The sequence below is a fragment of the Sitophilus oryzae genome, unplaced genomic scaffold (assembly GCF_002938485.1).
Source record: "Sitophilus oryzae breed Bouriz unplaced genomic scaffold, Soryzae_2.0 scaffold_172_pilon_pilon, whole genome shotgun sequence".
NCBI lineage: Eukaryota > Metazoa > Arthropoda > Insecta > Coleoptera > Curculionidae > Sitophilus > Sitophilus oryzae.
The window spans coordinates 7,379,056-7,393,018 of NW_022146424.1; the positions used below are offsets into that span (position 1 = coordinate 7,379,056).

At 31.2% G+C, this 13,963-nt stretch overlaps 1 protein-coding gene across 1 annotated transcript; it reads right to left on the bottom strand.

The window, feature by feature from the left end:
- Nucleotides 1-1,225: 1,225 nt before the first annotated feature.
- On the bottom strand, nucleotides 1,226-9,077 carry LOC115881485. The gene is made up of 2 exons (XM_030898981.1): nucleotides 8,779-9,077; nucleotides 1,226-3,438 (listed from the first exon to the last, which is right to left on the bottom strand). Exons 1-2 carry the CDS (start codon nucleotides 8,787-8,789, stop codon nucleotides 1,449-1,451), a joined length of 2,001 nt encoding a protein of 666 aa, XP_030754841.1. The 5' UTR covers nucleotides 8,790-9,077; the 3' UTR covers nucleotides 1,226-1,448.
- Nucleotides 9,078-13,963: the final 4,886 nt, after the last annotated feature.

A 13,963-nucleotide genomic window follows, 5' to 3' on the forward strand; every position in this document is an offset into this window, starting at 1 on the left:
GGCGTCAATCCCTCCCCTAGTGTGATATTCTAAAGAGAAATACGAAATTAAATTCCTCTATGCTCTCACATATTAAAAATATTCATAATATATTTAATATATGTAGAGGATCGTAATGAGAAAATTAAAAAAAAATCAAGAATATTAAAATAAAAAATAAAAAAAAATTATGTTATATGTTTAAATATAACTACTCAGCGAACAATATACTTTTGTATCAGACACGTATATTAGAAATCGTTCTGATGAAATGATAAAAAATAATAAATATACTCAAGCTTTATTTTAAATGTACCTATGACAAAGGTGTCGACAATATTATTTCTTAAATTATTCCTTATTTATACATTGAAATATGTATAATCCATGTTAATATAATAAGTGAGAGTACATGCAAACTATGTGTTGTCTAGTTGTGGTAGGTAGTGTTCGAATAATTACTGATTAGTTTTATGAATGTTCAAAATAATTATTAAACTTAACTAAAAAAAATCTGGGCACGCCAATGGCTGTAACAATATCCAACGAACTGATGCATCCATTTTACTGTCATTGATAAATCATTAGGCTTTTAGAGAAATAAGGAACAATGAGTTGTCGTGATCCTGGATTGGACCACCGTCGTCACCAATCTTGTAGTCGCTGCCACCAAATGTTGTAGTTCTCTATTTGACTCGTATCACCACTTGTTGGGAATGTTATTCTTTATTTTTTTTATAATTAAATTCTTACTAAGTTGTTATTACTTTTTATTTTTAAACTTTTAATACAAAATATAAATTTAGCAGTATTACGTCTATGAAAAATTTTTATGAATGTCCCCGGTCCCTTCTGTGACCGTGCTTTTATGAGAATGCCCTCTCCGAAAATCCACGGGCGTACCTACTATTTCTTAATAATATTTTCAGGTAGGTTTGCAAAGGGACAAACATAACCATTTCTTAAGTAAATAGAAACCAGACATCGCGTCTGAAAGTAAACGAATTACAAAGGAAAACTAAAAATGATGCAACTATTTATGACTATTTCTTCCAAATTTCATCTTAAGGTAATGGTTCTGTTTATTTGCATCACCCATCTTTCTGAGAAGAATAATAATGTTGATGGTATTTTTCGTACCTTAAATTCTTTAGGCATAGCCGTAGAATAAGGGTAAAAATAATATTTTATACAATTTGTCGAATATACATATACATATAACCATATTAAATGTATGTTCACAACACCTCCCCCCTTAATGAGAGATTTCATGAGGTGAAAGTGATATGAAATCTCAAAACAAATGTTTATATAATTAATTAGTATAACTCAGATGGAAATGAATAAAAGTACATATATAAAAGTATTATACAAGTCTTAACTACTAATTATAACTAACTTACATTCTAACTTAACTAACATTTTTTTTTATAACTATTGCAGATTTAAAAATGTATCAAATGCGGAAATTATTTTTCTTTTAATGGTCGCCTTGATGGTACATACCCAATGGGTCTGCGCGAGGGCGCCTGTAAATTAACATTCTCTTCTTCGGAGTTTTCATAGTTACCTACATTTTCAGAGTTTTGGCTAATATTACGATTATAATGAGCAACATATCTATCACTATTTCTAGAAGATGGTTCCACAGACTGATTAACTCTAATGCATAAGTTTGGAATAATTCCGCAACAGGCTGTCTTGTTAGTACATTTTGTATACAATTTATAAATAATAAAAATAATAGCAAGAAGAGCTAAGATATAGGCAATTACAGATGCTGGAAATGTATAATTGTTTACAAGTTTCCTTTTTAGAATTTCATCACCTAACTTTTCAATATCTTCTAGCTTATGGCTCGCTACATTAAGTTCGGGGATGTGCTTTGTTAATTTCCTATAATGTTCGTTGAGAAATATTTCACTAATGTTTATTTTTTCTTCCTTTATCCTTTCGCAACAATTATCACTAATGTCGAATGGTGGAATAAAATCACTTGAAATATTGGACTGGACTGTATTTCCATGAGGGATTAGCATTGATGATGCGCTATAAGCTTTACATTGTTTACCTATAGTGACACTACCGCAATTTTTTAGTATTACATCTACGTGATTTTTTTTATTATTACATGATATCGTAAGAGTTTCTGGATGAGGAACTGCAAATAACCAAGTGTTACTGGTTTGTAGTTGAATAAAAATTGCTCTATCTGACTGAATTATACGTTTGTCACAGATATCAGGTATGATATTTGTGAATTGCAATAATTTAACTTCGCAATTATCTGCCAAATGAGCAAGAGAAACTGGTTTTTGTTGCTTGCAAATAAATTTATTTTCTATAATTTTTAAACAAGTATTAAATTCTATTTCCGACAGTGTAATAAACTGCTGTTTGCTTTCGTCAATTGCTATATATTTAGATGAGGGTTGAATTAATATAAACTGGTTATTTGACATTAATTTTGGAAAGGGTGATATTTTATAAATATAGAATAAATTTGTTTCAATTAAAGGGATGTTTATAATATATATTAATCGTTTGTTTTCGAAATAAACTTGCAACTCGATAACATTTAGAATGAGATTTGCATTGAGCGGATCTAATGGTACAGGAAATTCTAATCCATGAGGTAGAGATTCGGACACATCTTTTAATTCGTTAATTAACCTTAATGGCGTTAATATTGAGGGGTGTAAAACTCCCTTTCTTGCTACTAAAATAGCATTCGTAATCGTCATGATTTCTAATTGTAATTGATTTAGCATCATATTTAAAATAGTGACGTGTTCTTCTATGCCGGTTTTTATATATAGAAAATGAAAATTTTCTTTGACTTTGCTTAATTCATCGCTAATCTTTTTTATATTATTTTTTAATAAATTTTCGTTAAAATCTAAAGTTCCAATAGTATTATTGAAATTAATTATTGTTGATTGAACAATTTTTGTTTGTTCTTTTAAAAGTTGAAGGACTGAAGTTTCGTCTTTATTCATTTGTGAAATTTTATCATTATAGTATTTAGCATCTTCTTCATCTAAAACGCCGAATAAAACTTTAGTTGCTTTTCCTACAATATTGAACCAACCTCGTTTTTGTCTACTTTCTGATAAATGACTATGACCGATCAATTCGTGTAAGACTTCTAGTTCTTTTTCAATTTTTTCGAAAGTGTATTTAGAACTTTTCAAAAATAACTGACAAATATAATAGTGATATTGAGCATTCTCATTATTGCATAAATCTGTAGTATACTTACGGTAATTCTTTAATGATAATAACTTATTACTAATATTTTCTAATTCTACAAAAGTTACTAGTTTCCATTTGTTATTAAAAAACCTTAGTTCGCCCAGGTGCTCAAAGTGTATTCCAGGGTTCAAGTCATAAGTGGTTATATTGTATTCTGAGTGGACTACTGCTAGGATACTGGTAATTATTATAAATAAATTAACCCTAAAACAAAATATATATACTAATAATAAGCTAATTAAAATTTATTAATTCTAGTTTTTATAATCTATATATACTGATTATGTTTAGTTTTAATAATAAAAATATTTTAATCTATTTGCATGAATAGTTTGTTTATTTTTTCCTTTTTGAATTGTATAATTTACATCTGATATTTTTTTTATAATGGTATATGGACCAATCCATAAGGCGGAAAGTTTTTTACTTCTGCCACGTCGAACTGATTCGTCGTAAAGTAACACTTTGTCACCAATTTCGAATATTCTGGTATAACTGTTTTTATCGTAATTATTTTTTGATATGTTTTTACATTTTAATAAGTTTTCTTTAGCTAATTGATTAGAATGTTGCATTTTTTGTTTAAGATTGTTTATGAAATCATCATAAGTATAATTGACTTTAGGTGGTTGTTTAACTGATGTTGGTAATGTAGGAATATGTCCGAATAAAAGTTCAAATGGAGAAAATTGTGTAGCAGTGTGAGGTGTAGTATTATATGTAAATGTTGCATAGGGAATCCAATTATCCCAGTCTGTTTGAGATGTCTTAATGAAGTGTCTTAAATATTCTTCTAGAACTTTATGAGAGCGTTCTAGTGCTCCGTTTGACTCTGGGTGATAACTTGTTGTTTGGATCTTTTTTATCTTTAAAAACTTGCAAGTACTTTTAAAAATATCACTTAAAAAATTTGACCCCTGATCTGTGACTAGCATGTCAGGTATTCCGTAAATGCATATAATATTCGTTACAAAATGATGCGCTACAGTTACAGCTTCTTGATTTCTCATAGGTATATTAATTATATATTTTGTTAAATCATCCTGAAAGGTTAATATGTATTTGTGACCATTTTCGGTTTCTGGTAGTGGTCCAACTATATCTAAAAAACATTTTTCGAACGGTTTTGATGCCGTGGTCGTAATTACCATAGGCATTTTTGTTTTTCGAGACTGTTTATTTTTTTGACAAAGTTCACATTTTTTTATAAACTCTTTTATGTCTTTTTTCATACCTTTCCATGTATATAATTGAGATAATTTTTTATATGTGCGGGATGACCCTTGATGACCTCCTAATGGACAATTGTGATTTTCATTTAATAATACAACTTTTTCAGCATCTGAGGGGTTGATAAGACTGTTGTTAAATATTGTAATTTCTGAATAGAGGTCTTTAAAAATATATCTTATCATAGGAAGAACGATTTCCCATTTGACTAATGAGTTGTAATGATATTTTATAAATGATAGTTCGGTTTTTTCGTTGGATATAATATTTCGTAAAGTTAGTAAGCAAGACCAAATATTTTCATAATTAATATCACTGAATGTATTTTCGTTGTCTGTTAATAGAAATATATTACAATTATTTTGTTGATACTGAAAAACTGACGGCATGTCTAAAGGATTTGTGTTATCGTAATGTTCTAAAAATGTATTAATTTGTTTATTTTTTTCTAGAATTTTAAAGTCGTTTTTGTTGAATAATTTTGGCAAAAATAAAACTATAGGTATAAGTTGTGGTGTTTCAAACAGATTTGTGTTTTTTTCTTTGACTTTGGAATTAATAATTATATGGCTTTCGAGATGTGTTTTAAAATTATCATAATTGGTAATAATAGAATTGACATTTGTTGTGCTAACTATTCTACTCAATGCATCAGCATTTGTATTAATCTTTCCAGCTTTATAAATTATTTCATAGTCATATTCTTCAAGTTTTATTCTAAAACGCGTCAAACGAGAACCAGGGTCTTTGATATTAAATATATAGAGTAGGGGTTTGTGATCTGTAACAATTTTAAATCTTGTGCCAAAAATATATGGACGGAAATGTTTTACTGCCCAGACGATTGCAGTTAGCTCTTTTTCTGAAGTTGAATAATTTTGTTCTGCTTTATTTAGAGTTCTACTAGCAAACGCTATTGGACGATCATGATTAACCTTACCCTGCGATAAAATTGCTCCTACTGCGAAATTACTCGCATCTGTTGTTATAATAAATTCTTTGGTAAAATCTGGGTATTGGAGAACAGGTGGAAAAGTTATACTATCTTTAAGAATTTGGAAAGAATTTTCGCATTTTATACCCCAATTAAAAACAGAATCTTTTTTTAATAATTCGGTTAAAGGTTTAGCAATTTTAGCGAAATTTTTGATAAATTTCCTATAATATCCTACAAGCCCTAAAAAAGATTTTATATCTTTAGGATTTTTAGGTTGCGGAAAGTTTGTTACACATTGAATTTTTGATGGATCTGGTTTAATGCCGTTTTCTGTAATAATGTGACCTAAGTATAAACATTCTTTTCGTAAAAACTGACACTTCGAAGGTTGAAGTTTTAAATTATGTTGTCTAAATCTTTGAAAAACTTCAATTAATCTATCGTTATGTTCATTTAAGTTGTTTGCATAAATTACTATATCATCTAAATAAATAAAGCATTTCATACCATTAAGACCGCTTAAAACTGTGTTCATGAGTCTTTGAAATGTGGCGGGAGCTCCTTTTAAACCGAAAGGCATTCTGTTATAAACGTAATGTCCTGTATTAGTGCTAAAAGCGGTTTTATTTTTATCTTTTTCGTCCATTTCTACCTGATGAAATCCACTAGTAAGATCTAAGGTAGTAAAATAATGAGATTTTCCTAACTGGTCTAAAATTTCTGCTATATTAGGTAGAGGATATGCGTTTCCAATGGTAATTTCATTTAACTTTCGAAAATCAACGCATACTCTAAATTTAGGTGATAATGGGTCGCTTTTCTTAGGAACAACTAGTAAAGGACTATTCCAAGGACTGTCCGAAGCGGAAATTACCCCGTCTTTTAACATTTGCTCAGTTTGTTCATTAATTATTTCTTTATGTTTGAAAGGCAATCTATAAGGTTTTACGTTAATAGGACCTTTATTACTTTCTGTCGGTATAGTGTGTTTTATTGTGTTGGTGCTTGTTAGTTTATCGCCTTCTAAGTAAAAAATATCGTTAAAATCTCTACAAATATCTAATACTGAATTAGTTTCTTCTTCATTTAATTGGTCTAGATTAATTTCTTTTCTTATTTTAGCAAAACGATCGATAATGTCATAATTATATGTTTCTATAAATTCGTACTCATTAAAAGAAATAGGTTCGACATTCACTCTAGGTGTATGGATAGTTTGAGCTTCATTAGAAATATTTAATATGCTAACTAAACATTTATAGTTCTGGACTTTTGTTAGGCTTGACCCTAGATATAAATGTTCGGATAATTGTTTTGAAACTACTATGCCTTCGGACGAAGATAAATTAGCTAGAGCAGGTACAATAATTTGACATCTCGCGGGAATTATTGTAGTTGCTTCTGACGGCAAAATTTTAAAAAAATTGTCTTCAAAATTAATGACTCCGTCTTCGTAATTTATTTTGGCTTTATACTTTTGCAAAAAATCGCGTCCTAATAGTCCATCACTTTTAATCGGTATACTATCTGGCACAATGTGAAAAGGATGAGTTATTGCTTTGTTATTGTTTAATTTAATTGGGATGTTACAAACACCTTTAGTAAATACAGGTTCTTTACTTATACCTTTTAATTCTATAATGCAAGTTTTATTTAATTTTAGATTATTTTGTAATAAGATACATTCTTTCAATAAAGATATATCTGCCCCTGTATCTAATAAAAGATGTAATTCTTTATCTTTTATATCTAAAGAAGGGATTTTAATTATCTCTAATTGTTGGTAACTATCGGAAAATAATACTGATTTATGCGGTATGTCAATTAAGTTTTGCTCAATTTTAATTTTATTTTTATGCTCAGGTAGTGTGTAATTCATAGAACAGCTATTATCTAATTTTAAGAAGCGCTTAATCGGCTGCTCGCGACCAAGGCTTCGCTCTCGTTTCCCGAAAAATTTTGAGATGTGCTCGGTTCTGAAAAATAATTATCTGCTGAATTGATTAACGACTGAGAATTTATAGTTTGAATTTGTTGTGGTGATCTATTATTTGAACTATTAAAATTGGTAGTACTGGATTCATTATTGTAATTAGAAAAATTTTGAGATTGTTGAGGTATCGAAACATTTTGCTGCCGTTGAGGAACTTGTGAGTTATTAAAATTTCTTGGATTCTGAGAATATCTATTATTGTAATTTGAACGAGGATTATTACTGTTATAATTGTTACCATAATTACGATTATAATTACGCACGTCGTTGTTCTGATTAAAATTTTGATTGTTGTAGTTTCGATTAGTGAAACGTCCTTGATTATATTGTACTGTATTTACGTCTTGTCTATTTGAAAAATTATTATTGCTATTAAAATTTTGCGGTGGGCGTGTCTGATTATTGCTAGGTACATTTCTATTATATGAGTTACTATTTTGTTCGTATTGCCTAAGCTGTCTACACTGTGATGTTAAATGATTATTTTTAAAACAAAATAAACAGGAATTATTAGAAGAATGATTATTTAATTGTCTATTTCCACGCTCTACAAAACCTATATTTTTAAAATGCGAGTTTTTAAACCTGTCATTATTCTCAAGTTCCATTTCAATTGCTAATGATAAAGCTTTATCTAAATATGTAGTATTTTCGGCAATAATACGCATTTGAATTTTTTCATCGTTGAGTCCTTTTCTAAAAGTATTGACTAAAATGGAGTTTAAATTTTCTATTAAAACAGTAGCTTCGTTATTTGCATAATTTAAGTGACACGTTTCTTTATATTTATTAAAGAGAATTTGTAATCTATCGCCATATTCTTTTACAGTTTCCCTAAATGTTGCTTTATATTCATTATTTGTGTTAGAAAATGCGATGGTGGTGTTTTATCAGTAAAGTGCTCTAATAAGAAATCTTTTAGTTCTTCCCAATTTTGAAACTGTTTATATTGTGTTACCTCTTGTGCCTTCCCTTTTAATTTAGTACCAAAAATTAAATCTACTAGTAATTCTTTTGATCCACTTTGACAATTTTTAATATTGAATCACAATTTTTTAAGAAAAATTGGAGTGAATTTGCGTCACCCTGACCATCAAATGAATTTATTAAATTCAGAACATCAGTTGCGTCTTTACCTCCTGCCATTATTATATTTTATTAATGATTTATTACTTTAGTTTAAGAATTATTATTTATTTTTATAGATGTATTTTTAGTTTGAAGAGAGAAAAAAAATATTTACGAATTTTAAGCAATATTTTTTTTTTTTTTTTTTTTTGTTATTTGCAGCCCAGAATTATTATTGTCTTAACTTAAATCTAACTAACTAAAATCAGAAGAAAAACAGTAGCGTCACAATACAGTAAACAAATGAAAGACTTACCCCGTCATCATCTGGTGAAAACAAAAGCTTCCCTGGAGACTTGCTGCTGCGTCTGGCGCTCCTTCAGTGTCCCCAATGTCTACGTCTCGTGTCGGGCTTCTTGCTGCTTCTTGGTGCACCTTCAAGAACTGCCCGTTGCCTCTATCTTCTTCAAAAACTGGTAGGTTTTCTGCTGCGTCTGGCGCACCTTCCAGAAACCTTGGTAGTTTTTACCGCTGCCACCAATGTCGTGATCCTGGATTGGACCACCGTCGTCACCAATCTTGTAGTCGCTGCCACCAAATGTTGTAGTTCTCTATTTGACTCGTATCACCACTTGTTGGGAATGTTATTCTTTATTTTTTTTATAATTAAATTCTTACTAAGTTGTTATTACTTTTTATTTTTAAACTTTTAATACAAAATATAAATTTAGCAGTATTACGTCTATGAAAAATTTTATGAATGTCCCCGGTCCCTTCTGTGACCGTGCTTTTATGAGAATGCCCTCTCCGAAAATCCACGGGCGTACCTACTATTTCTTAATAATATTTTCAGGTAGGTTTGCAAAGGACAAACATAACCATTTCTTAAGTAAATAGAAACCAGACATCGCGTCTGAAAGTAAACGAATTACAAAGGAAAACTAAAAATGATGCAACTATTTATGACTATTTCTTCCAAATTTCATCTTAAGGTAATGGTTCTGTTTATTTGCATCACCCATCTTTCTGAGAAGAATAATAATGTTGATGGTATTTTTCGTACCTTAAATTCTTTAGGCATAGCCGTAGAATAAGGGTAAAAATAATATTTTATACAATTTGTCGAATATACATATACATATAACCATATTAAATGTATGTTCACAACAGAGTGACGTAACGAACGTGACACACTAAATATAGACTAATTACTATAAGCTCTAATATGGAGAACATATACTTTTTTGTATAGCAACAATTGTTTTTGTATTAACAGTTTGAAATTATTGTTTTTTAATCATGAGTGCTAATATCTGAAAACTGAAGATATACAAACACAGTCTATTCATAATCAGCCTGACAGAATTACGAACACTTGCGGAGAAATTTTCCAACATGTAGAATAAATCACCAAGACCTTAAATATCTATTGTGTCCCTCTTTCTTGAGTTATAACCCATCATATAGTCTATAACTCATCATATATGAGGATTTTTCTGTTGAAGGGGGGGGGTCAGGGAATTTTCCTTCCCCCTCTGTTAATAGGCTGAGGTACCCGTGAGGTTGAGGCTCTGTCTCTATTTTCTCCACCTCTTTAACTTGGTCTCTCCTTGGACCTGATACCGGTGTTGTCCCGAACCCATAATAGAGAATATATCTCCCTTTCTTTATTGCCACCTTGGATTTGAGATCAAGGAATCAATGGAGAGAACTACTCTCAGCAGGGCGTTTTGCCCGTCTGGTTGACCCAGGCCAGGTAGAGAAAACAGTAGCTTGTGTAGCCTGCTGTGTCTAGAGGTAGGCTCCCGAGACTTACTATAGGGGGTGGTAGATTGTGTGCCACTTGTCTAGGATGGTCTCACGCAAGTGTCAATAACTGCCTCTCCTGTAGTTCCCTTTGGAGTTGGTACCTTAGACCTTGCACTGTTACTGTTTTCAGCATTGTTCGAGGGTTTCCCTCCAACCTCACCGCGAGAGTTGGTCAGTCCACTTCTACAGAGCCCCGTATGTAGAAGTAAGGGAGACGAGAATACAATAGGGTGCCCTTGGTGTCTCAAGGTTGAGACCAGTCTTTTATCTAACGACAGATAGCTCCGTATGTAGAAAGAAGTAAGGGAGACGAGAATACAGTAGGGTGCCCTTGGTGTCTCATTGTTGAGGCTAGTCTTTTATCTAACCACAGATCTCTTTGACTTGTTGTCAGAGGTTAGCTCCTCTTGGTCCATACGGTTAAGCCAAGAATAAGATCTTTTATTATAACATTACAGTTGGGGATTGGGACTTTTGGTGTTTTACAGAAACACTTTATCTTTATCTATGTTAGCAAACGATTATAACTTAAATTGTTACTAATGATGCTAACACGGTTAGCTAAACGCGTATCCAGTGTTAAAAGGTCCAAGTGCATCTAAAAGAAAAGTTCTGGCTATGACAATGCAGTCCGTAGTGATGTACGGGGTGCCTGTATGGGCCGAAGACATGAAAATCAAAAAATTCCGGAGGAATAATCCAACTCCAACGAATAACGAGAATCAGAACGTGCTCAGGGTACCGTACCATTTCTGCAGATGCGGCCATTCTTCTGGGAGGCCTGGTCCCACTGCTCCTGGCAGCTGAAAGCAATTTTCTTTTTGAGAAAAAACTCGCTGGAAACCCGCCTGATGATGAGATGAGACGCAAACAAGCTAGAAGGGACACATTACATAAATGGCGAATGGAATGGTTAGGAATGGCAAATGGAATGCTCCAGGAATGGAAACTAAATGGAACAGGAGGCTAATCCCGAAATGTGATAAATGGTTTGACAGGGCATGGGGAGAAACAAACTATTCTCTGACTCAGGCCTTGACGGGACATGGGTGCTTCTCTGCGTACCTACATCGGATAGGGAAAAAGACATCTGCGTAATGTGTTTTTTGCAAATATCTCGTTGATGATGCAGAACACACAATCTTTTTTTGCAATAAATGGAAGGAGGAAAGAAAAGCACTTTGGGATGAAATAGGTGATTGCATTACTGTGGGAAATACGGTAAGCCTTATACTTAAAACCAAAGAGAACTGGAATCACATTAATGACTAAATTAAAGGTATAATGTCGGAGAAAGAAAAGAATGAGAAAAGAAAAGAGAAGTAAAAGTAACGAGGAAAAAAATGAAATGAAGAAAGTAATACCGGTGCTTACTCGCGTAGATGTCCACGGACGGGACCAGTAAGTGTGGCAGGAACAGAGGAAAAAAAGTGTTAAAAGGTAGGTGGTTTTTTATATATTGTAGTGGCATTTTTTATATCCGTATATTTTTATTAACAAATTTTAGAGTGCTTCTGAAATTTAAATTGGTTATATCGATAAAATCAATAGTGCTTTTCCAACAAGTAGAGCAAAATTAAATTTAGTGTTAAAGTTTAAATTAACTTCATGGAAATATAAACCAAAGCAACTAGAATTACGAGTAACTAGAGTGGAAGCACTACCTGATCGTGCGTGGACACGAAATTCTCAGCAGGGCACTGATAGCTAATGCAAACTGTAGCAAAGCAAACTCTCAAATTTACTTAGACACCACGGTATATTCGACCTATCGAGCATAGTCAATATAGATAGATTCAGGATACTAATTGAAGAGTGGAAGTACGAAAGGGGGTAAGTGGCCAAAATTATTCTTTCGAGATAAATGACAGTAGAACAATTTAGCACTGAAAATAATTTTTTAAAATATCTTTTAAAATATTTATAAAATATATAAAACTAGACGCCTTAGCTTTGCACTTGTCACATTTGTTATACTCTGTTTTTTTTTCTCAGGTAAGATTTCGACAGACGATGACAGAAGAAAAGCAGATGACGTCCCATACCAATCTATTTATTTTACTAAAAAAAGTTTCTAATAATTTTTAAGTTAACTATGGATGGGTTTAAATATAAATTCGTCATGCGTCGTCACTTGTTGTTTTTAACCAGTTTTATTGGTTTATTTCAATGACAGATCGTATTTCAATTTTATTGGTTTGACGGAACGATGAACGACAAACGGACGCCGATGCGTATGAACTCGCCTTTAGATTTTTGACGTTTGTCAAAGTCTTCCCAAATTATAGGTTATAATTTTGTGACAACTTTTGTCAAATACCCTGCGTTTTGGAAAATGATGCATTTTGATTCGTGTTATTACGTGTGTTTTGTGTCTTTTGAAGTCAAGTGGAAGAAAAATCGAGTGAAAATTAACTGTAGAACCCAGAGCACAGGTTATGGTTAATACTCGCTGCCCAGGCAGAAAGTCTTATACAGATACACCAATAAAGTTACTATCAATAAAGTTCGTATACCATCTCGTCGTAGATAAGTGCATCTCTAATATTGTAGAAGGACCATACTAAACACATACTAAAAACTGAAGTAGCTGTAAAATATCGACATCACACACTAGGTAAATAATGGATTTTAGTACTGCAGAAAAATAATGTCAAAAGGTACTGGTTTAAAAAAATTAAGATTAAAGTTAATTAATCAACCTTTGAGGTATAAAATTTGGTAAGTGTTATTATTAATAAAATAGTTTGTTTTATTTATGTTGTTTTATTTATTCCTGCGGAATATTACAAATTTGTATTTGTACATAAGTTATATTGATAAATATAATCATAAATGCGGGAAGTTTCATAAAGCTTGAAAGTAAGAAATAGTTCTATTTTATATTTTTTGGTATATGGTGTCTTGTTTTTGTTTGTTTTGTATTAACATATACCGTTTTTTATTAAATAAAATAACTCGATTACATTTTTTCAGTTTTGTACAGTTTTTTTCACAATATTTTAAAGTTACTTGTCAGTCAAATTTTAAATACATATATTAATTTCCTGCTATGCGTTCCAGTTGTACCAACTTATTTCTTATGTAAAATAAAATAAACCACTTTGAAATTAAAATGACAGACCCATCTATCACTGTCAAGGATCTTCTCGTTGGATAGACTATAGGACATGCTGCATGATATTTATCACGTTTTTATTACGTTAACTAAATATTGAACAATATTTGACACTTACCCCCTTTGGTATTTCCACTCTTCAATTAAGCAAACAGTATTTCATTATTGCTGGAATTTATATAAAAAATACCTAATAATACATTATTTAATTATACAACTTTTATAAAACTTATTACAAATTAAAGTTAATAAATTGAACACCACATTATGTGCCTTCTACAATCGACTTTAAGAGAATATAGATAAATTTTTTAAATAATTTAAATTTTTAAATAAAAAGTAATGTAATTGTATTGAAATTAATTAAACTCCTTGATTAATTAAATGTTTCATTATAATTTAAATTGGGTCCATATTTGTCCAGCGTGTTTCATTATAATTTTAGTATTATTCCAATTTATTTGGCGTGCCATATTCCATTAGGTACAGGTTTTATTATGGTTAGGTTAATGGCTATACTTTTTCTGAAGAGATTTTAGTTAGCGAAACGCGCGTTCAGTGTTAACAGTGATGT